This window comes from Myripristis murdjan, chromosome 2 (genome assembly GCF_902150065.1).
Source record: "Myripristis murdjan chromosome 2, fMyrMur1.1, whole genome shotgun sequence".
In the NCBI taxonomy this organism is placed as follows: domain Eukaryota; kingdom Metazoa; phylum Chordata; class Actinopteri; order Holocentriformes; family Holocentridae; genus Myripristis; species Myripristis murdjan.
In genome coordinates this window covers 19,238,748-19,263,547 of record NC_043981.1, presented here as the reverse complement: position 1 = coordinate 19,263,547, position 24,800 = coordinate 19,238,748, and the positions used below count along the sequence as shown (strand labels likewise).

General features: G+C 45.1%; 1 protein-coding gene across 1 annotated transcript; it reads left to right on the top strand.

The window, feature by feature from the left end:
• The first annotated feature begins 903 nt into the window (after positions 1-903).
• On the top strand, positions 904-17,656 carry kynu (kynureninase). The gene is made up of 14 exons (XM_030068248.1): positions 904-1,019; positions 2,235-2,427; positions 6,103-6,220; positions 6,352-6,434; positions 7,681-7,742; positions 8,269-8,340; positions 8,778-8,852; positions 9,034-9,180; positions 9,503-9,601; positions 12,224-12,297; positions 12,435-12,487; positions 12,928-13,013; positions 14,721-14,930; positions 16,187-17,656. Exons 2-14 carry the CDS (start codon positions 2,259-2,261, stop codon positions 16,316-16,318), a joined length of 1,380 nt encoding a protein of 459 aa, XP_029924108.1. The 5' UTR covers positions 904-1,019; positions 2,235-2,258; the 3' UTR covers positions 16,319-17,656.
• Positions 17,657-24,800: the final 7,144 nt, after the last annotated feature.

Sequence of the window (24,800 nt, the reverse complement as noted above, 5' to 3'; positions counted from 1 at the left end):
CTCAGTCTTATTCAGTCTTACTCAGTCTTATTCGCCCTGGGGAGGAGAATTAAAAGCAAACTCAGACTGTTCCTGTTCATTTTACTGGGGACCAAGTTCATCCTGTCAGACCAGGGAGGCTTCTCATAAAATACATCACTGTCATAAACTGACAACAGTAAAAACATAACTACAGTAAAGACACTAAAACTGAACTAAAGTCTTGCCAACAACCTCAAAAAAAAAAAAAAAAAAAAAAGAAAGAAAGAAAGAAAAAAAAATGACAGTAAAAGTAGAGGGCTGTGGATTTTTGGTTGACAAGTTTTTGTTTATGTGCAGGGTAATGAAAAAATAAATAAATAAATTTGGAGGACATCTGGATTTGTCCTAACTTTAAAGTTGAAACTGTCCTGTACATAAATAAATCTTTAACATAGGACGTCTTATGATTTATTGTATAAATTACTCAATACCTGGCGCAAGCCTGTTAAGAAAAAAAAAAAAAAAAAAAGGCGACCTGTTGAAAATCTAGAGCTAAATAACTAATAACTTACTAAACTAAATAAAAACTAAACTAATGGTAACGATTTGTACACAAACAAACAAAAACAATGACATCAAATAAATAGATTAGAAATAAAAATGGAAATTTATGTAAGAAAATTAAATTAAATCAAGAGAACCATTGAATTAAAGTAATTTGAGAAGGGCATTTTATAATAATAATAATAATAATAATAATAATAATAATAATAATAATTTTTTATTTTTATTTTGTTTATTTGTTATTTGCAGTGTGGAGCGTCTTCCGGCCCAATCACCGCCACAAGTCAGAAAGCGAAAGGTAAAGAGAGAAAAGAGAGAAGTGCTGCAGACAGGAAACTCCGGGCGCATCATCCGGCTCCGTGTGACCCGGTGTGTGTGCGACCTAAAGCCGACACGCTGACAATGATTAACACACACCGGGGGTAAAGAGCGTCTCCACCGCTCAGGACTCATTCAACACTTCTTCACCTCGTCTGGAAATCACCTGATCCGCGGTGAGTAAACACGCCGACCAGGCCCCTTCATCCACTTTCATATTTTTTTTTTTTGCAAAAGCGCCGAAGAAAGACGAATAAAAACAAACCGCGAGAATCAACGAGACACAAAAAAGTGTGTTATGTGCGCCGTGGAAATGCTTAAACTAATATTGTGTCCGCTGAAGTCGGTGTGTAAAGTAAAAGAAGGCACATGCAGGGATGAGCTCAGTAATGCTTCTCTTTTAATGCTCAAAGTGAAAGTAAAGCTAAAGCAGCCAGTTCAAGTCAAGTTAGATCCCTGTGGTTCATGAAGTTATTACAGCAGTCTGGCTGGGCTGCACTCGTAATTAAACAGTAACTCACTACATCAGTAAAACAAAGAGGGAAACCTCTGTAAATTGTCATGTAAAAAAAAAATAATAATAATAATAATTAGTGTTTAAAATGAAAAGCTTTCATGATAATTCATATTTAAATATTTACATATATTTATATTATAATATAAGGCTTTAAAGGAGTTAGAACGACAGCCCTGATGTTGTCAGTTAAAGTTGAACATTAGTTAGGCATGCATAGGCCTATTTGGAAAAAAAAAAACTGTTCCCAAATGTATATGAAATGTATTTTTTTCCTCGTGAGGAGTAAGGGATGAGATGACTGTTGTAATTTATATTTAAAGGCCCCCTGCTGTCCATTTTTCCAGGGTTTTATTTGAACTGCTGATCTCCCTGCAAGATGTATGTGTGGTTTTGAACCTGTGGTCTGATAAACATAGTTTCACAGCTCCTCTCTCTGGCCTTTCTCCCGGAGCTCTGGCAGCACGGTTCCTTTAGCCAATCAGAAGAGAGAATCAGCACCTCTCCTCTGATTGGCTGACTGTTTTCTGAGTGACACATGGTCGGGCCAATCACAGGCAAGTTAACGGCTATAACGTTATCAACGGTACAAATGAAATACTTTACAACTTCTGAAAATGTTCCCGTCTTGATGAGACAGAGAAAGAAATCACGTACCGGTGGTGGAGCTGACGTCTTAAAGGGAGAGTTTCAAAAAACGGCCTGTGTGCATTTCTCCGTTTATCACAGGTTTAATGCATGCGACAGTATTTATGTGAGAGAGCTTCCCTATCACGTAAAAACAACCAAAATTGCATTTGCATGCCATGGGGCCTTTAAGTCAAAATTTAAGTCAAATTGGCTATTTTGTCCATGCAGTTCTCATCTCTTCCAGCAGAGGGCGCTCCAGTCTGACGCAACAATGGACTCGTCCAGCGACTCGCCTCCGAGTGAAATCTTCGAGTGTGTCGCGGCCACGCTGGGCTGCGCTCCGACCTCCAGAGACGTGGCGGCGTACCTCGACCAGCACGACGAGCTGAGACACATGAGGGACGAATTCCTGGTTCCCAAAATCTCTGATCTGCCTCCATGTGAGTCCCCCTCCTCCCCCACCCCCGACCCCCGACTCAAACACACAGAAATATCTTTTTTAAACTTAAGAAACTGCTCTGAAGTGGGAGGCAGTTTACACAGCACACACACAGCGGGGTCAAAGTGCAGTTTGACTTTCTCAGGTTAAGTAAAGTGGAAGTGTGTGTGGGTGGGTGTGTGGGGGGGGCGTTATTTAAAGGACTGTTTAGAAAGTTAACGAGAATCATAAAGGTAGGTGACACATAAACTTGGGTAACAGTTTTTATTATAATCGTTTTCTGGAGGTTTAAATCGAAAAAATGGTTGACAAATTAGAAGATAACCTTAAAGGCCGGATTATGCTTCTGCGTAAGCGGAGCGTACGGGGGTTGTGCGACCGCCGCAGAGCCTTGCCGCGCACCTCCGAAGAATTGTAACTACGCGGACCCCACGTAGCCCCCAACGCAGGCCCCCACTGACAACAAGAGCTGTGATTGGTCCGCCGAACTACAGCATTTCTCCCCTCCGGAGTCACGTCCAGTTGTTGTGCCGGCAGCGTGATTTTTAAAAGAGCTGCTGTTGTGATCGCATCTCGACTCGTCGGTTAATTTCAAATTGTTTGGAAAGTTTGGATCATGCTGGATCTGGATCTACTGCTGCTCATCCTACAACAATGGGAGGAGCAGCGACCGTACGCCACAGGGTCTGAGTAGGTCTGCAGAAAAAAATGCGCCCCATAGCGTTGTGGCGGAGAATTGCTTAGCTGCTAACCAGTTAGCAGCTGCCTGCATTGCACGGGCCTATATTATATCTGTGATGACAAAGAATTACAGTTTAATATTAAGTATGAAGTCAGGATGCCATACAAATTTTGCAGCACAGGTTTGAAGGCCCGCTGCAGTTCCTCTGCATGTCCAGAGTTTCCTCTCCAGAACGTTCCTCTGCTCTCCTCCCAGAGCGAGCAGTGGGGTTTCAGAGCTGCCACATCACTCCTCCTCCCTTTCCTCCAGCCGCTGGTTTCCATTCATCCCACTACGATATGAACATGAACTTTCAGAGCCTTGATCTGGTTGGTTTGGTTTATTGGTGCCAAATCAGCCCAAATGTTGATATTGACTGTGAGCTTAAATTTTCATTTTCACTTAGGTCTTGCATTTCATTCTAATGAGGATCTCCAATCTATAATGTTGCCCTTTCATCGGTACCCAGGAGGTTCAACAGATTAACCTCAGACGACTCTCAGTGATCGTCGTTCACCAGGGTTTCACCTGACTCTGACGACTGTCCTTCACCAGACCACAACAATGGTCCAGTGAAACCAACACCTAATGTCTGTCATTAACACGAGACCATCACAATGGTCAGGTGAAACCAGTGCCTGCATGAACACACCCACAGGCATTAGGGTGGACACTCCCACAGAGGTTAAATACCTGGACCTCACCCCACTGTCTTTGTCAGACTAGTGCGGACTAGAAAGACCGATGCGCATGAACTGATGAAGCCCCTTGGATAAGAGGCCAAACGTCTTCCTAACACAAATACAAGTCCAGTTGCCTACGATTCAGTTTGCCCAAAGAATTCTAATGAGGATTTAAAAAATTCTAATAATCTGAGTAGCTCTGGGTTTAACTTGCAGACACATTAAGCCACAGGTGGGAAATAACCAGCCCTTCATTTGAGTCCTGATGGATCAATAGAAACTCAACAAATCAACTACAGAAGCTTCCTCACTGACGCTTTCTCTACAGTAACTCGCCAGGATGACGATGCAAATTAATAGCATCTAAATTTATGCCTTTTAAAGGGCGATTCCAGTGATTCTGCACATGCTGCGTAATATTTAGGGGGAAATAGTCCCTGGGGCAGAACATTATAGGGCAGCAGGATTCAGGGCTTCTTGTTGCTGCAGCTTCAGTCCTCACTTTTAAATCTTACTTCCTTGCAAGTTTCTTTATTTTTTTTTTACTTTTGAACTTGTAGCCATCAACATGTTTCTTTGGTCAGCCATGGACAAGATGTGCATGAGATTTGTTTGATCGACTTGGCTGTGTTATTGTGAGTCGATTTTTATCACGCTGAACTCCCAACATCACTGACTCGGCTGCCGTGTTTGCTGACGTGTCGACACACTTGTGCAACTGGTGACGTTCAGAGGGAGACGCAGCGGTTTCATCACGAGGTCAAGTCGGGCTCACAGACTCGCTCATGTTCAGAAATCAGGGCTGAACAACCAAACGCCCACGAAAGAGTTTGTTGTAGCTGCTGGTGAAAAATCATCAAACTGAATTCTTCCTGTTTTTCCTTCCTGACATGAATTGATATGTACAGCTGGCTTACATTCTCCTAAATCTCCTTAAATTAATGTCCAGAATTACATGGTGCTGATGTTTCAGGCACATGGTGGTTGACTGTTCATAATCTTGTCCAGTCATATTACAGCTCTTTCATCCGTGTGTTTTGCCTCATTTACAGTCTCGTTTATTCTCGTTTACTCCTCCGTCATCCCCTTTACACGTCAACTGGTTTACTGTTTGTATGTAACTGGGTTGTCACTTGTTTATAATGTCGCTGGTCGTGTGTAATCTAATCTAATCCAGTCCAACTGTTGTGGCATGAAGTTTCCTCTCCTGCTGCCTGTAATGCTCAGCTTGTCTTGTTGTCACGGTAACAGAGGTGTTCATTCACTTCTGTGTTTGGCATTGAGCTCATAGTTAGTGCTGCACTTTACTGACAGCTGTTTCCACTATTCTGTCCCCCCTCATTGTATATAAACAGGGGAGGACAAAAAACTAGAAACCCTTCTCAGTGTAATGCAGTCCAGTAGCAGACCTCTGCAAACTACAACCTCAGTAATAAACACAGAATTAAAGTGACACATTCTGCACAACGTCAACACAAACTGAACATTATAAACTTTATCGGACTGGACAGGCTGATTGGTGTATGTGTATATATATATTTGTAAAAACTGCACTGTATTTGTTTGTAAAAATCACATTGTGTTTATCATAACCTTTGTGTTTTTTGTAGAGGTTGACCAATAGTGGATTTTCAGAGGTCAATATAACGACAATAGATCCAGTTTCTTCATTAGAAACTGGATAAACTGTTGAACTGATCAAAATTAAAGTAATGAAACCTAACTAAATATATAATGAAATCATGATCAGTAAAACACAAATTAATTAGTAAATAAATCTGGAACTGAAAATCAAACTGCGAAAAAAAAAGTGCAGGATATAAAAATAAGTCAGTGGGTGGGAGCTATCTTTATTTGTTGGAGCAGTTTTTCCCCTCAAAGTCAGGAGTTCCAGTCGAGAAGCCTCACATTTTAATGGAGGAAACAGAGTTTGTCTGCCTTGTTGAGATTTTCATGAGGAATAATTTCACTAGATTACTTTGGACCTTTGCAGAATCAAGTGAAAATGTATCATAAGACTATTTCATAATCATTTACAGTGCCTAAGCTATTTCATTCATGTGTCTGTTCTATAAATATGAAACATTTAAGTTGCTTATTCAAAATAATGGCTGTGCAGGGTTGGCGTTATCAGTTTTAGTTCCTACCTGTCAGGATCTGCCCTCCTCTCATGTTTTGTGCTGCTTCAGAGAGACTGGAACAGAACCTGTGAAATTAAAAGCTGCAGATTATTACTTTTGATTGACTGAATTTACTTTTATTGTCTCCACAGCTGCTACCTCACCTGACGGCACTGAAGAATGCATTTACCTGGTGGGAAACTCACTGGGGCTTCAGCCCAAAAAGACCAGGCAGTACGTGGGAGAGGAGCTGGACAAATGGGCCCAGACGTACGTGAAGGCGCTTATTCAGTGTTTACCAAGAAATTACAGTCAGAGCTTGATGTTTCTGATTATCTTCCCCAGTGTGTCAGATAAACTCAGTCCACCTGTCCTCCTCCTGCTCTGTTGATCTTGCACAGGGGCGTTCACGGTCACACCGAAGGCTCTCGACCTTGGGCCTGGGCCGAAAACAACATCGAGGAACTCATGGCAAATGTCGTCGGTAAGGGGGAAACCTTTAACCTTTAAAGCACGACATGTCACACGCTCATGGACTAAACAGCAGGACAGTCTCTTGTCTTGATGTCTCGCACAATAAGAGACGAGCTTGTCCGACTTTCACATATAACTGTAATTACATGAGAAAAAAGGGCACCGGGCTGTTTTGTTTTTTATGTTGTCTTAATCCTCTTTATTGGCATTGGGGGGAAAAAAATAATTACACTGGAATCATACAAGCAATTTTGTTGGCATGAAGTGCTGCTAGTGTTGCCGTGACAGCAGAGCGTCGGAGAAGGATGCGGCGATGTGTACAAATGTAAATAAAAATAAACAAAATGCAGCGGCCTGTGGTATTCAATAGTCCAAAAATTTTGTAAAAACATCCGTCTGGTAAATTACATACAGATTTCCATTCAGATGGGGTGGAATTTATCTGATGAGCTCTGAGTTTGATGAAAAACAGCAGCTCTGTAATATAAGTGAGGTCTTCCATAACTAACAGACTGGACTAAAACCACAGAGGACGTCTGGGACAAAGGGGCCGTCTCACACACAGGGATTAGTAATCCCTGTCTGGATTTATTTGATTCAAAATAAATCAAATAAATCCTGTCCTGTCTGTGCTGTTGTTCGTCTGTGTTGTTGATAATGTAAGACAGAATAAGTGTGGAGGTCGATGTATAGTGACAAACCTCTCGGTCCAATCTGTACTTGTTCCTGTAACGTGTGTCATCGTGGCTCAGGTCATTGTACTTTTGCATCCAGAGCTTTTCTGTGGAGTCCAAAGTGCGACATCTGCCTTTAAACAAAGCTGCATTTACACACAATATAGCAGAGAGTTTGCCCAAGAGATGATACTTTCAGTTATTATAATGCCTCGTTATAAAATGTTATAAAAGTTGGGCATTACAACACGGCAGTGCGATGGCCTCACATTTTATGACATCATCAGCAAACCATTAACTATTTAAGGACATTTCTCTAAGCAAGAAAGCCTAAAGTGTGTCTTGATCCCTTTGGAAGATCCTTCTGGATCTTAGAGAAACTCCCTGATACACTTTGTGATCATACACTCCACTGCCATGTGTGGATTTGTTCCCTGTGCACTGTAAAAATATGTAATGGTACCATTTTCAATAATTCTCCGTACACTCTCCATTCTTTGTTGTTGTGATCCACAAATCAGATCAATGATTTTTTGGAGGAAATCTGTGGCAGGACGGTAACTCGCTCCTCATCTCTTACAGGAGCTAAAGCCGAGGAGGTGGCGCTCATGAACGGCCTGACGGTGAATTTACACCTGCTGCTGGTGAGCTGCTTTCTACAAAGTCCCTGTTGGAGCAAATTCATTCAGAACCCAATTCTAATGAAGGGCTTCCACGTTCTAAACATTGTTGAAAGTCAGTGTTTGTTTTGGAGAATGTTCCTGTGGAGAGCATGTGGCTCTGCACAGGTTTACTGCTGGGGGTCCACACCCGGCCCACTGAACTCAACATCAGTGCAACCAAACTTTGGCACCAGGGCCGATTTGGAGCTCCACCACCATGACACTTGGTCCCTTCCTTCTTTATGTTCCCTTTAAATGGACGAACTGTCAAAACATCATCTAGTTTCCGGAACAGACGTCATGATGGGAACAAAGTGTGGATGTGCTGGTTTCAGCCTGTATTTGTTTCTTTGACAATATTTGTGAAAATTAGTGAAATTGAGATTAGTCTACCACGTCCTGAACATCTCTCTCTGTGTGTGTGTGTGTGTGTGTATAAACATTTTTACCTTTGGGTGTTGGGTAACGTTGGTTCAGTATTTGTAATATTAATTCCTTTGTTTTGCAGCTCTCTTTTTACCGACCTACAGCGACGCGTCACAAGATCCTCCTGGAGGACAAGGCCTTTCCTTCAGACCACGTGAGCAGATCCACATTTAACACACATTTTGTTTGTGACAAAGTGTTTGTCCCAGGGTCAACGTCCACTTTCCCATAAAAATCAGACCCTCGTCCTGAAGTGACCGTTTGTGTTTTATCCTCTGTTCACAAATGCAGCTGCTGGATGAAGTCCTGCAGTTTTACTGCACAGTTTCTGAAGGATTTCTGTCCTTTTGACACTTCTAAGACAAACAGATCAGGCTTCATACTGGATTTTCAAAGGAACGGGCTGCCCTGATAATTGTGATATGTGTATATGAAGGCAATACATCTGTATCGTGATGGCATGTTAAGGTCACTGTAGGGAGAAAAAAAAAATTCTGAAAATATAAATATGAATAATATGAATTTGGTGGCTCCTGAGTCGGGGCTGTGTGTTGAGTAAAGTGGATCTGCTTGTCGCTCTCCTGTCCTCAGTACGCCGTGGAGTCTCAGGTCCGTCTGCGAGGATTTGACCCCCAGCAGAGCGTCCTGCTCATGACGCCCCGACCGGTACGTCTCACAAACACACCACATTAACCTCCCAACAACGTGCTGATGATGAAGGATTTGTCCTGTTTGTGCTCCGTACCACCTGATGATGGTCCTGAGGAAGTAAAGTAAAGTAAAGTAAAGTAAAGAAGTGAGCTGAGCTGACCTCTGACCTGCGGAGTTTCTGCTTCCTGTGTGTCAGGGGGAGGAGACTCTGAGGACGCAGGACATCCTGGACCTGATTGAGCGTGAGGGTGACTCCGTCGCCGTGGTGATGTTCAGCGGAGTGCAGTACTACACCGGCCAGCTGTTCGACATGGCCGCCATCACCGAGGCCGGCCACAGGAAGGTGAGCGACACACATCTGACCATCAACTTGATCCTAAACAGGCCAGAAGGTTAACAAGAGTCACTGGATGGAACTCGTCCAATCACACTGCAGCGCTCCTGTCCGTCAGGTCTCTAGTTAAAAGATGAAAACAGGTGAAGAGAAGTTGGAATCAAACAGTGACAGTGACAGTAAACACAGACACGTCTTCAAAAAGCACTGGGAGGAAATGAATGAGGCGCCACATCAGTTTGATTAAATAAAGTCTGATCCTGTCAGCTGAAGGAAAAAAGGTGAAAGAAATCCTAACTCTTTTCTTCATGTTGGTGTGTCTGTCCTGCAGGGCTGCTTTGTGGGGTTCGACCTCGCCCACGCAGCGGGCAACGCCGAGCTGAAGCTGCACGACTGGGGCGTCGACTTTGCCTGCTGGTGCTCCTACAAGGTCAGTTTGTTTGTGCTCTAAACCTCAGTGTAGCAGCTGCTGCTAGCTTCTTGAGCACAGAGTCCTCCATGTTGTGTCTGGACAGATTTGCCCTTAAGTGGCCTCAAAGTGGATAAGAGCATGTTTGTTTCCCCCCAGCAGCACAGAGTCTCCTCCATGTTGTGTCTCTGTCTCTGTTTGTCAGTGAGTCACTGCTGTTCTGAGGGAAATGCTTTTTTCTTTAAGGTTTAAGTGGACACTTTCAGTGTCTTAATGCTGTTTCTGAGGCTGCTCTAACCTGACAGGAAGACATTTCTTACAGAGTTAGCTCAGGGGGATAGGTGCTTCTCAGAGTGTGGATGAAACAGTGACTAGGTATTGAGGACAGACCAAGAACTAATCTGAAGATGAAGGACTAAAGCAAGCAATAACATCTCCAGTGTCCTCTTTCTGTAGTTCCATAAGCTGTAAGAGCTAATCGTGGCTAATCTATTACTAATTTATTTTCTGCTGCTACATTTCAAAACCTTTTTAGAAATCAACACAACTTTCCTCTACAACAAAAGCCGACAACACTTAATTGTGGCTAATCATCTCCATCCTATATGGCAAAACTTCTTCCAACATTGTTAATGCGACATGGCTTCCCTCTGTTCAGTAAAGCCTCATAACCCCCTGCTGACGGACCTCCAGAGGCTCCTGCGGTCGACCGAAGCCTCGAGCCACCCAGGACAAGTGATGTCTGTGTTGCTGTCGAAGCTTTTCAAGTTTCCTTTGGATGTTGCTCTTCAAAGTCAGAGACGCCCTCGGACTCAAACCCACGACCTGCGGAACTTCAGACAGAGGACCGACACTCTGAGCCACTGAGTCCTGCAGGTGTTTGTTTTGTCTCTGAGACTTTTCAGTGTCTCCTCAGGAAGATGTCTTTCAAAACAAGCAGCTTTCCAAAGGCTTGAACCCACAACCTCAAAATACTACTACTTTCCTCTTCTACTTCACGAAACATCTTCCAACATTTTTAAACTACTTCTTTTCATCTATCTACTATAGTCAACACAACTTCCTTTGTTAGCCTTAAAAGTTACCTGCAGCTGATAAACTACTTCTTTCTAGTCCTTTACTTTCTACTACTTTATGAAACTTCTTCCAACCTTTTCAATGTGACGCAGCTTCCTTCTGTTCAGTAAAACCTCAGACAGGCGGCGTTTTCCGCTTCATAACCCCCTGCTGACGGACCCCCGGAGGGCCGGGGGAGGACACGGCCCCCCCCCGACCCCGCCACTGCGGGGAGCGCCGGTTACCAGGAGCGGAGAGGGGAATCGAACCAGCCGCTGGATCAGCCCATGCTGATGTTGGTTGGAACGTTACCATCGCGCCACCAGCCCACAGGCACACTCACAGCTCTTCTCCGGGCGCTTTTAAGTCTTCGCTCCAGACGCAGACGCTCAAAATTCACTGAGCGGCAAAGCCGGGCTCGAACCCACCGCCTCAAAAGGCTCCTGCAGTCGACCAACACGTCACGCCACCTAGGACAAGTGATGTCTGTGTTGCTGTTGGAGCTTTTCAGGCGTTCCTTTGGATGCCGCTCTTCAAAAGTCAAAGACGCCCTCGGACTTGAACCCATGACCTGCAGAGCTTCAGACAGAGGACCGACACTCTGAGCCACCGAGTCCTGCAGGTGTTTGCTTTGTCTCTGAGACTTTTCAGTCTTTACTCTGGATGAGGTCTTTTAAAAGAAGCAGCTGTCCCGAGGCTCGAACCCACGACCTCAAGATCTCCATGCAGAGGACAAACCCCCGGAGCCACCGAGTCCTGGGGGTGTCTGGTTTGTCTCTGAGACTTTTCAGTTTTTATTTGGGATGTTGCTTTTCAAAAGAGCCTTCCATCAGACTCGAACCCAAGACCTACAGACCGTCAGACAGAGGACTGACACTCTGAGCCACCGAGTCCTGCAGGTGTTTGCTTCGTCTCTGGGACTTTTCAGTCTTTACTCTGGATGAGGTCTTCCAAAAGAAGCAGCTGTCCCGAGGCTCGAACCCACGACCTCAAGCTCTTTATGCAGAAGACAAACACTTCAAGCCACAAACTCTTACAGCCTTGTGGTTTGTCTGTTAGACTTTTTAGTCTTTATTGTGGGATGATGGTTTTCAAAACTTACTTCTTTGGTTGGTCTTGAACCCTCAACCCTAAGAGCTACACAAGACTCCTTTGAGTTTAGAAGCTGTCTTCTTAGAGCTTTTCTGTTGTTTTTTTTTTGTTGGGCGTTGGTTTTCAAAAGTCACGTCAGCCTTCAAGCTCAAACCCACGACCTCAGGACCTTCACACAGAGGACAAACACGTTAAGCTACTGAGCCGAGTCCTGCAGGTGTTTGGTTTTGCCGTTGGTACCGGCCCACCACCATCTCATTAGGAGGATCTAGATATGTTGACCTCATGAACTCTTGATTTTTTTTTTCCTGACATTCCCCTTGAAAAGTGTGTTTTTAATATTGGGCAGAGTCTCATCCACTGGCAGAGCTGAAGAGACTCAAAGTGTCTCTGGGAGCGTTTTTCCAACATGGCAGCTCTGAAGCAGCAGACTCAGACACAGACGGACACACAGACTGAAAACTGGACTAACAGCAGCTCTTTTTCCCTCTCTAGTATTTGAATTCTGGTGCTGGCGGCATCGCCGGGGCGTTCATCCACCAGAAGCACCAACACACCGTCAGACCAGCGTGAGTGCTGCTCTTCTTCTCTGCTTTTGTTCAACAGTGTGAATTTATCCACTGACATGGGACAGGAACCATGCAGCTGAACTGTTGATGCATTTATTATCATGTGAAGATGATTTTCTGCTGTTGGTCTCCTCCAGGCTGTTGGGATGGTGGGGACACGACTTAAAAACTCGCTTCAAGATGAACAACGGTATTGTCTTTTTAAAATTCCCTTTATTTTCATGTTGATGTGTGACATCATCAGACAAAGGTAGACATGTCAGTCACTGTCAGGGCTTTCTTAAAAATAACATTCACTGAATAATGTAGGCACGTATTACTTTACATATCATTTTTAGTTTCTATGAATCCTGTTCTTGTGATACTGGATGTGATCTTCCTTAACCTGTAAATATCAGGATGTCTGGTTGGTTTACACTGCCACCTAGTGGTTTCTGTGGGTATGACATCAAACCGTCACACTGGCCTCTGCTGCTGCTCTTCTATATTTAGCTCTGATTTCACTTTAAAAACTTGATGCACCACAAAATCCTCAAAATTAACGACTTTGACAAAACAGTGATGATTTTCTTCTTGGAGTGTGTGATGATGATGGTGATGATGATGAAGCTGTGTTGTGTTTCCTCTCAGTGATGGAGCTGCAGCCTGGAGTCAGTGGCTTCAGACTGTCCAACCAGCCCATCCTGCTCGTCTGCCCCCTGCAGGCCAGTCTGGAGGTACTGCAGCACACACACTCTGCAGTCGTACACTGTAAAAAACCCTGAAGCTGACAAAACCTCATCATTTTATTTCTAGTAAATAACAACTAGACTGAAGAAACTTTGGAGTTGCTTGCCTCTGTTGCCGACTGTGTAGCCGTGTGGTAAACTGCTGTACCTTTGCTGTGCCGTCTGTAGCTGGTTGTGTATTTGTTTTGCTAAAGTGTTGCTGCGGTAAACAAAGTGCTGCCACGCTACGGCTTCATGTCCCGTATGGTTCAAGTTCATGAGGGTTGCAAAGATACTGTGAGGCGGTTGCTATGGTGTTCTGTGTGGTTAACGGGCGGTTGCCCTGGTGTTGCATGTGGTTAACGGGCAGTTGCTATGGTGTTGCGTGTGGTTAACGGGTGGTTGCTGTGGTGTTGCGTGTAGCTAAGGGGCGGTTGCTGTGATGTTGTGTGGTTAACGGGCGGTTGCCCTGGTGTTGCATGTGGCTAAGGGGCGGTTGCTATGGTGTTGCGTGTGGTTAACGGGCGGTTGCTATGGTGTTGCGTGTGGCAAACGGGCGGTTGCCATGGTGTTGCGTGTGGCTAAGGGGCGGTTGCTATGGTGTTGTGTGGTTAACGGGCGGTTGCTATGGTGTTGCGTGTGGCTAACGGGCGGTTGCTATGGTGTTGCGTGTGGCTAACGGGCGGTTGCTATGGTGTTGCGTGTGGCTAACGGGCGGTTGCTATGGTGTTGTGTGGTTAACGGGCGGTTGCTATGGTGTTGCGTGTGGCTAACGGGCGGTTGCTATGGTGTTGTGTGGTTAACGGGCGGTTGCTATGGTGTTGCGCGTGGCTAACGGGCGGTTGCTATGGTGTTGTGTGGTTAACGGGCGGTTGCTATGGTGTTGCGTGTGGCTTTCCGTGTGGCTAACGGGCGGTTGCTATGGTGTTGCGTGTGGCAAACGGGCGGTTGCTATGGTGTCGTGTGGTTAACGGGCGGTTGCTATGGTGTTGCGTGTGGCTAAGGGGCGGTTGCTATGGTGTTGCGTGTGGCTTTCCATGTGGCTAACGGGCGGGTGCTATGGTGTTGTGCGTGGCTAAGGGGCGGTTGCTATGGTGTTGCGTGTGGCAAACGGGCGGTTGCTATGGTGTCGTGTGGTTAACGGGCGGTTGCTATGGTGTTGCGTGTGGCTAACGGGCGGTTGCTATGGTGTTGCGTGTGGCTAAGGGGCGGTTGCTATGGTGTTGTGTGGTTAACGGGCGGTTGCTATGGTGTTGCGTGTGGCTAACGGGCGGTTGCTATGGTGTTGCGTGTGGCTAAGGGGCGGTTGCTATGGTGTTGCGTGTGGCTAACGGGCGGTTGCTATGGTGTTGCGTGTGGCTAACGGGCGGTTGCTATGGTGTTGTGTGGTTAACGGGCGGTTGCTATGGTGTTGCGTGTGGCTTTCCGTGTGGCTAACGGGCGGTTGCTATGGTGTTGCGTGTGGCTAAGGGGCGGTTGCTATGGTGTTGCGTGTGGCTTTCCATGTGGCTAACGGGCGGGTGCTATGGTGTTGTGCGTGGCTAAGGGGCGGTTGCTATGGTGTTGCGGTGTAATAATGTGCTGTTAATCAATGTGACAAATGAGGCTGATTCAAATAAACTTTATTAACAGTGCATGTTTACAGTTACATGTGTTGTTGTGGTTGCTGCAGCTTTAAATGACATCATGATGACATCACACCCCCTCCCCCCACAGGTGTTCAGCAAGACCAGCATGAGGGCGCTGCGCAGGAAGTCCATCCTGCTGACGGGCTACCTGGAGTTCCTGCTCCAGCGGGACGCCGCCTGTCCCGACGTCAGCATCATCACGCCGAGCGACCCGCAGCAGAGGGGCTGCCAGCTGTCGCTCCGCTTCTCCGTCCCCATCAGACCCGTCTTCCAGGAGCTGGAGAGGAGGGGCGTGGCCGTGAGTACCTCTTGGTGTCCACACACAGGTGCAGCTCAGGTGCTGCTCCTGTCATCAGATGAAAAATGAGCACACTTAGGGCCGTGGTTCCTGTACATCTGTTTAGCTGCTGGCTAAGGTGAGCAAACTTAATGCAGCGTGTGCTCACCTTAGCCATCAACACACAGCCTTTCCTCACCTGAGTGGAAACGTCTGATTGGTTAACATCATACAACACAATGTCAGGAATCTGAGCCACCAGAACAGGGAGCGGCAGGTTTCCACTCCGACAGGAAGTCCAGCAGGTGACGTCACTGATCAGTCGCCTGCTGGACTTCCTGTCGGAGTGGAAACCTGACGCCTCTCGGCTCGGCCGGTCTGTACGGCGGCCCTGAGAGCTCGGCCCTACGGCTACAGAAAACATCTTGACCAGTTCAGCGACAGCAAACCAGAGGACGCTGAGCGGTGAGGAACTCTGGCAGGCTAATGCTAACGTTAGCTTGCCAGTGTTTCCAGCTGTTAACATCAGGCTTCTTCTATCAAAAACATCTTCAGGATCTATCAACTCATTTTGGGAGTCACTGTTTACAGCAGCCAGATGGGTTCGTCACTTTAAAGTGTCCTCTGGAAACACTGACGTTGTCTGGTGTACCTGCGGTGCTTTGAGCCCTCAGGGCCACCGTATCTCAGTCACATGATGTCAGTGGTTCCCAGACCGGTCCTCAAGGCCCCCTGTCCTGCAGGTTTTTGTTCCAGCTCTACTCTCACGCATCTGAGCCAATGAAGGCCCAGTACCTTCATCCAGGCCCAGCTCAGGTACATCTGCTCCAGCCAATCAGCATTAAGCCTTGAAACGGAGGGCGGGGGGGCCCTGAGGAGGGGCTTGGGAAGCGCTGAGTCATGTGAAGCTCCTTTAAAGCAGCATCCCAGTGACTCTGCATGTTCATGTTTCTCATATCTACTAAATGTACAGACATGACCTTTTAACTGTCATAAAGTCGAACATCAGTTCTTCTAGAAGCAGCAGCATCTGTCTGCAGTTCGGCACAAAGCCTAAAACACACCACCGCCTCACAGCTGCTGGGAAAATGCTGCTGCTTTTAGGAAAACTCATGTTTGACGTCACTTGTTTGTTACGGGCGCCATGTTGGGACCAGTGACGTCACATCAACACATTCTGGAGATTTTACGCTAAAAATCCCTGGGATGGTCCTTTAAAGCCTCACAGTTAAAATGAGAGTTGTACTTACCCAGCATCCTCTCTGTTTGTTGTTCAGTGTGACATGCGGGAGCCCAGCGTGCTGCGAGTCGCTCCGGTGCCGCTCTACAACTCCTTCAGCGACGTTCACCGCTTCGTCGAGGCGCTGGGAGCGGCGCTCGCCTCCAGCCGCCCAACGGCACACGACTGAAACACAAAGCAGCAGAGACTGAAGGAGCTGTGGAGACCACACGCTGCTCACTTTGGGTTTGGGACCACAGTCATGCTTTCTTTTCTTTATTTAACATTTTAGTCATCAGTCTGAGTCTACACTCATGTACGTGCATGGGTTTACTGAAGGTTTCATAAAAGCTGCAGTGAGAGTCTCAAGTGTGATTTCTCCTGAGTCAAAGCTCCTTTTCCACATGAGAGTGGATGAGCTCTGCAGCAGGACGTCAGCTGACATGTTGCTGCAGAGCTGAAAGCTCCAAATCTTTACAGGCCAACACTTTCAGCAACTCTCACATTTGGGTGGAGGATTTTACTTCAAGCCTGGATCAGTTACTTTGTGACAAATCACCGTTACACACAGAGGGTCTGAATCCAACTAAAGGCTGCACATCAAACAACCAATCACCTCAAGGGTTTTTGTCAAATCCCCTCCACACACTGAGCTCAGCTCTCACAGGGAGTCCACTGTCATCAGGGAGTTGCATGTACAGTATATATACATGTATATGATGCTTTTTAAAGGAAACCTTGACCTTGGCTGTGGCGTTGTGTTGTCTACTTCCCTGCACCGCTAAACCACAGCACTGGATTTGTATCTCTCCGTTCACTTCCACAGCACAACAGCTCCCAAAATAAAATATCACTTTTAGCACAGAGACCAACACCAGCAAACAAGGTTATGGCATTATGAACAACAGCGAGTCATGGTACCCACTTTCTGAAAGAAATTAAACTCTCTTTTCTTGTCTGAATTGGACAGTAGATCCGGCACATAGCATCTGCACCGTAACCTTCCCCCGGGAAGAAATGACCTCATCGTACTTTCACAAATAACTGTAATGACTCCAAAACAAAATGGGTACCAGAGCTTGTTATAGTGTCTGCAGTGATGACCCTGTTTGTTGCTGGTGGTTTCTGTGCTAGACGTCTCATTTTGGGAGCAAAATAACAAGAACAAGTCCCGCTCCCTATTTGGGAACCTGGCTGGGTTCATATGGAACTGAATGGAGAGACAAATCCAAATTACTGTGGAAGGATAACCCAACACTAAAGCAACATCATGGCTTCTAACTGGGTGGACTATCCCTTTAAAACAAAATGTGGATGCAGATTTCATGTCTATGTTTGTGTTTGTGAGTCTCACCTTTTATGTGTCGTGGTGCGTTCATGAGCTGCTGGGAAGGTCCGACATCTGACACTCAGCCAAGTCGCCCTCATTTGGCCGTTAAAACCTGGAAGAAAAACAAAAACCAGCACAGAGTGAAGGAGGAGAGCTGCTTTATTTTGGTGGACGTTCACAGCTTTACTGACTGACTGACTGACTGACTTCTCATCACAAATATTAATAAAAACTATTCCAACAATGTTTTCTCAGAAGCTGTTGTAGTTTTTCCAAACCCAGTCGGCTCATTCCACATGTTCATCTCTTTGCCTGATTAGTACATTAAAAAACAGAAATAAAATGATGTAGTTTGGGTCAGTTTTAATTAGTGCTCAACAGTATATCAGTATCATGTCATTATCTAGACATGAACATGTGAGACGTTAATATTTCAAAAGGCAGCGATGTGGATGATGTCAACGTTTTCCGGTTTGGCCTAAAAGAGCGATTGATTTGTTCTGATCAATGAAATATTTTATGAAGTAACTGCATTTTCTACATCCAGCTGGTATCATGATGCTGTTTCATTACAGAATGCTTAAGGCCTATCGTATACAGTGTTGCTATGGAGACACCTGGCCTAAATAACAGGTATGAGTTTAGTCCACATCATGCAGCCTCGTTCTGATGGAAACAAGCCGCCTGACACTCCAACAGTTTCCTTTCACTTTTTTTCTTCATCTCTTGTGGCTTTCAGAAAAAAAAGGAACATCATGATCCCAAACTGCTCACATCTTATTTTGGAGGCAAAATAACACAATTTCTTTCCACAACAATTTGACATGAACGCTCCCATAATGCCTTGCTCATGTGTCCACCCCCCCCAGTCTTAACATTTGGGTGTGATGCCCTCAGAGATCCCAGCATGGGGTTAGCAAATGACATGATTTAGAAAATTCAGATGACCCCCCCCCTTTACATTACACACTTCAGTTAGCCGACAGTCCTCCTCTTACCAATTAACACCGACTTTATTATAACGTCGACTTGTCCCTAATGTTCCTGCATGTGTTTATGCACTATTACCTTGACGGATGCCTGTTCCACGATTAGACATAATTGGCATATCAATATGCAAAACCTAAATGGATTAACCTTCTTTAAAACTAATGAGCACTTGGATGCCCAGCTGGGGAATGGACCAGAATTTGCATTTGTCATCTTTGGGCTGATGTGAGAATAAATAATTGAAGAGCGGCTGGGTATTGTCTCTCCTTGGGCTACTTAACCTCAGCACTGTAACACACAGGAATATGCAGATTTACAGTGTTGATGCCGAGCGAGGGGAGGCGTCTGAGTGCAGACAGAGGCTGGCGTGTTGCTGCGTCTCCACTGAGGGAAAAAAGGCTCCACCAGATGACACACACAATGCCATCTCTCAGGGAAAATATTAAAACACAGCATAGTACTTCTGAAAAAATAATTAACTTTGGTCCTTAAATTTAACCACTTGATCTCTTATTTTCCCTTTGAATTAAATCAGAACATATTTTTTCCATATTGTAAGACAGTGTCCCGCCCATGCATCAAAGCATTTCAGACACATTTCCCTGGGATCCGACAGGATCTAGAGGATGTGGAACTATGGAAACCTTGTGATCTACACTACAGTTTAAAATAAAGTTTTGAGAGTTTCAACCAAACTCAGCGGTACAATGATGCCAAACCTCAGAGTTCAAGTGTCAAAGAGGTTTAAGAGAACACAAGGAAAGGAAAAGCATCTACAGAGGTGGGAAGAAAACAGATTTACTCAAGTATCTTGATTTTTGTTCATTACTGAACTGATTCAAACTAAAGGAATCCACTGGTTGGAATCTAACAAATACTTGGTTGTTGGCAAGGGGAAAAAATATCGCTCAGAGTTTGGCTAAACTTTGGCAAGCAAAAAACTGCAATGTTCAGCACGTGCATGGGTTTCACATAGTGCACGCACGGCGCAGCCATTCATTGTGTATGTGATTGCGGGGCACAAGGGCACACCGGTCTGCACTCGTGCAAAGACAAAGCAGTACACACGCGTGTGCTGCTCTGCACCGTGCCCAGCACAGAGCGTGGCCCAAACCACGCGCACTTTGTGAAAGCCGCTACTGTACTGCCTTGTCTTTGCAAGAATCGTGCATATCTCATGATGTCAATCATCTAGATTTATAAATGAAACTATTGTTATAGGGCAAGTAAAAACTGACTTCAGGCAAGTAGATGACTGACCAACTTGTGAAAAACAAGTGAAAAAAATCCTTAATGTTGAACCCTGCCTGTTGTAAAATGGTGTGTGTGTGCAGACTGGGGCCTAAACAGTCTTGGAGCTGCATCAGTTGGCTTTGACTGGAAAGCTGAGACTCTTGTGGATTCAATGAGCCACATTTGATTCCTGTGTGATGATGTTGGCCCCCATAGCAGCCATTTCACTGCAGGCAGAGACTTTTGTCAAACTGGACGTCGCTGGAGAAAATGACCTCTAGTGACCTCTAGGAGAATCACAGCCTCATCAAACTTTACAGACACGGGTCATTCCATGTCAGATCATCAGAATTTTCATACATTTGTCACCATGACCTCAGGAATGTCTAAGAAAATCTCACATCTGATAAAGCTATATCTGAAACCAACAAATTCCCAATTTCAGCTATTTTTGACCAAAACTGAATTTTTGATGAATTTTTAAAGTGAGGTACTGTCATGAGTTTGGTCAGTTTTGAACTTCAGTTGACAACTTTTATTTTGGCACCTATTGTACTGATCAATTGCTTAACATGCTCAAACATGCTATAATACTGAAGTCAGCTCATTTTACCATCTGAATTAATTCATCTTCATTTTTAATTAGTGCGTGTTGCACACTAAAGTTGAAAGCTTGTAAATTGCATTGATTTTCGATATATTCAAAGTGCTGTAAAATTTACAATTTTCATAACGCATTCACAATATTTGGTTGCTTACTGCCAATACAACAGTAGAATATACACTGAAAATTTGAAATTTGAAAAAAGGTGTGCCTCTGGAGATAAGGGACAGACACCTAGACCTCCTGTTTACCACGTTATGGCATTATTTTCAACTTTAGCAGGGCAGGAACTGGAAGGGGTTCTAAATCCAGACATTCTTTCTAATTATTTTAGTTTTAGGGGTGGAAATAAATAAATTAAACATGCTAGCTCTAACCTTGTGACATATCTTGGTTCTGAGAGAGTGGTCACAATAAGGCACAGCCTGAAAAAAATTCAAAGTTTGGTCCTCAGTAGCTCCAAAAGCTCATATTTTAGACAGAAGGCAACAACAAAATCTGATTTAGCACCTTTCATTTAGTAAACATGCGATGTTTCACTACTCTAGGATCAAGATAAATAAAGTTACAGCACACTGAAACATTTGTAAGACAGTGCCCCACTTTGAAAATTCGCCAAAAACCTTTTTTTCATCCAAAGTGGGTTAAATTTGAAAAGTGCTCATAAAACATGGTTTTGAAATATGGGATCAATGTTATTGAAATCTGAGTCGCCACAGTGACACCCGTTTGATGATCTGACATGGAATGACCCACAAACTAGAGGAGAATTCAAAAAACAATAATCACAATAAATCATAATATCACAATACCTAAGAATCTGCACCCAGGTATCAAATGAGGAGCTCAACATGTGGCCCCGGGCCCGCTGGCTGGTCTCACCTGAGAGGAAGCTCTTGGTGCGCAGGAAGCTGACGCTGAGCCTCAGGATGGACAGTTTGTCCAGGCCGGACGTGACGTCGGCCGGGAACGGCAGCAGGCCGGCCAGACGCTCCAGCTCTGAGTTCAGCCGGTCCCGGTGCCGTTTGGACGGGTTCGACTTGGCGCCTTCGGCCGGAGGAGGTTTCACCCTGAGAGTGAACACACAGACGACCGTGAGGACACACGACGCCACAACAGAGCTGCAGCTAAAGGCTCCTTTATACCTGAGACTGAATACAGACACAGACGAGCTTTCTGTCCGAACTCTGTTTTCATTTTGTCCGGATGAAACAGAATTAAAGTGACACATTCTCCACAATGTCAGCACAATCTGAACATTATAAACTTTGTTGAAAGGTAGAATTGATGGCAGAGCTGCTGAGCTGAGCTGCATCAGACGGGACAGCTGGAGCTGAGGAAGAGACGCTGAGTGTAATTTGTTGCATTTATGAAATTATAGACAGACAGTAGAGAAACTCCTGTTGAATTTTATTGCTATTTTTGCCTGTTATGACAAAGGAAAACACCAAACTCTTATGGCATGTGTCGACCGACTCTGAAATCAATGAAACAGCAGTGTGTGGGCCTCCCCATATTTGTGGAAATACATAAAACAGAGCTGCAAAGACCAAACATAAAAAACAGGCTGGTTTGTAGTTAATTATAATGCCAGCATCACTGACACTGAAAGCAAATGAATGTTCCCAGAGAATTCAACTCTCTATTTTCCTCCAAGACTTCTATATATATATATATATATATATATATATATACACTACTCACAAAAAGTTAGGGATATTCGGCTTTCGGGTGAAATTTCAGGATGAACCTAAAATGCATCATAAGCTTTACAGGTGAACTTAATGTGACCTTCTGTAAACTTTTGAATGCACATGTCCAACTGTTCAATGTTTCAGTACTTTTTGCACAAGTTGCTGTTCTCTAACAAGGAGTTTAACGGCAAAATTCACATCAGGTGTTTGATGCTCCAGCTCATCGAGGTCTTATCATTAGGGAACGGCTGCTGGAGACTGGGGTACCTCAAATGGAGTGGCCTGCACTTTCTCCAGACCTGCATCCCATAGAAAACCTATGGGATCAGCTGGGTCGCCGTGTAGAGGCTCGGAGCTCTGTACCCCAGAACCTCAATGTCCTGAGGGCCGCCCTTCAAGAAGAGTGGGATGCCATGCCTCAGCAGACAATAAGTCGACTTGTGAACAGCATGAGACGTCGCTGTCAAGCTGTAATTGATGCTCAAGGGCACATGACAAGTTATTGACACTGACATTTTTTGTTGTGGTATACCCACCACTGTTGTTGGCTTTTGTTTCAAGAAATTGTTTGAGATGAGGAAATCACCAGTGCATGCTTCTACTTAAATGCCCTACTTTCATGATATAATATCACTGTAGCGTGAACTTTTTACATTTTCCATAAATTTCACCCGAAAGCCAAATATCCCTAACTTTTTGTGAGTAGTGTATATATATATATATATATATATATATATATATATATATATATATATTTTTTTTTTTTTTTTTTTTTTTTTTTTTTTTTTTACGATTTATCACACAGGAATATGCAGATTTACAGTGTTGATGCCCAGCGAGGTCATTTTAGACCGTAACATGGCATCGTGACATGGCAATAATGCCAAAAGTGAATATTAACACTTCAATTAGAGTTTACAACAGAGCAAAGTGATTAAAGCTCCTTCATGATGTCAGTCAACGCTCCTCTGATCCGGGATCGGCTGTGAGGTGCGGCGGCTCACCTGTGGCCGCGGCTCCTCCCGAGAGAGAGGAAGCCTCTCCAGGTGTCTGTGGCGTCGCTCTGCTGCCGGGACATCTGCTTCTTTATTCCGGCCTCCGGCAGCGTTTGAGCCCCGTCAGCCCGCACATCGCCCTCCGTGTCCGTCTCCACCTGCGGGGCGTTGCTGGAAGATGGAGGAGAGACAGGTGGGCCGGGCCTGACTGGCTCCTCCTCCCCCGGCTGTGGCTCTTGTGTCGGGAAGCCGCTGGGCCCGGAGCCGCCGGGCTGTCGGGGCTAATGTCGCTAAGCTAACGGCTAACGAAGCTAACGGCTAACGAAGCTAACGTCGCTAAACTAACGGCTAACCAGGCTAACGTCGCCTAGCTAGCGGCTAACGGCTAACGTCGCTAAACAAACGCCGGTCGGGCGGTATCTTCGCGGGTTGCTGCCGGTTCTTTCTGGCTCCAGCTGGTGCCAACAACCTTTAAATATCTTTTCCAAACATCTTCCAGTGACAATTCTCCGTCTGTTTGTGAAATTTTAGCTTTTTAACCCTCCGCTAGATTTTCCTGTCACCTCAGCTACAAACACTGTGGACGACGTTTAACCGTAAGCCCCGCCCCATGCGCAAACAGAAAACCAATCAAAAAACCATACGGGATCAAGAGTTTGATTGACAGGATTTTCAGACGAGAATTACGAGATTAAAGATGGAAATTTAGGAGAAAAAAAACTGATAAAGGTAGATTTACGAGAAAAAAACTCAAATTTATGAGGAAAAAACTCTCAAATTCTGAGACGAGAAATTTACGAGAAAAAAAAAACAAATTCTGAGATTAAAGTCGTACATTTTTGAGAAAAAGCGACAGGGGAGCCAACAGCTGCTTTGCATTTTGTGTCTCCTGAAAATTAGTTTTTTTTTTTTCAACTAATTTTTTCAACATACAACATTTTGTTAAACATATCGTTCTAAAGTTGAATCTTTTGGCATGGTGAGCCGCTTCAGGATTATTTCAGACTGTCCGTGTTTGTAATCCCAGCGGCCAAGCTGCAGGTTCTGATGAGCTCGTATCCCATGAGCCTCTTCCTCTCGCCGGCTGTGAAACATCACCACTCACCTCCTCTCTTTCATTTTTCTATTTTTTCCCTCCTCCTCCTCCCTCGCCGTCACGCGTGGCGACACGTTAAGCTGAACTCCCCAGCCGAGCGGCGCGGCGCCCCGGGCCGGCGGCGGCGGTCGGCAGGTAATAGGGATTGAGAGCTGCACGCATCAAATCTAATTACCTTAAATAGCCGCGGCCCCGGGCTCGTTTCTGCCGTCCACGTCTCTCCGATCTGACAGCTGGCGGAGGTAGAGCGGCGGCGGCGGCGGCGGCGAGGTGCTGCGTGGGACTTTTCATCCCGTTAATTAATTGTAGGGGAAGTAAAGCGTGAAGAGCTGCAGACAGGGGAACTTTGGTGACCGCTCCTTTGGCAGGTCTGCCGTGACAGCCACAGAGGGGAAACCACGCGTTATGAAAGCCAGGTGCACGCTGGGAAAAGCGTCCGCCGCGCCCGGGCCATTAATCTGAAGAGTCAAAGAGTCACGGAGGAAACAGCAGCGACTTCTCCTTTAATCTGCTCGTTTGAAGGAAAAACTGCACCATTATTCCAGTTCACGTTTGGCAGACACACAAGACTTTTATGGATTTATCATGAGATTTTTACACACCAACACGCAAACACAAAAAAAATCCTCTTAAATCATAAAAAAGTCATACATTTACAAGAAAAAAACGTGGATACTGTCTGAGATTAAGGTGGTAAATTTATGAGAAGAAAACTTGAAAATTCTGAGAT

Excerpts from the sequence above, each read along its gene's own strand:
- kynu (XM_030068248.1), top strand. The coding sequence starts at position 2,259 with ATGGACTCGTCCAGCGACTCGCCTCCGAGTGAAATCTTCGAGTGTGTC. Across the intron at positions 13,014-14,720 it reads CCCTGCAGGCCAGTCTGGAG|GTGTTCAGCAAGACCAGCAT; the intron begins GTACTGCAGCAC and ends CTCCCCCCACAG. Across the intron at positions 14,931-16,186 it reads TGGAGAGGAGGGGCGTGGCC|TGTGACATGCGGGAGCCCAG; the intron begins GTGAGTACCTCT and ends TTTGTTGTTCAG.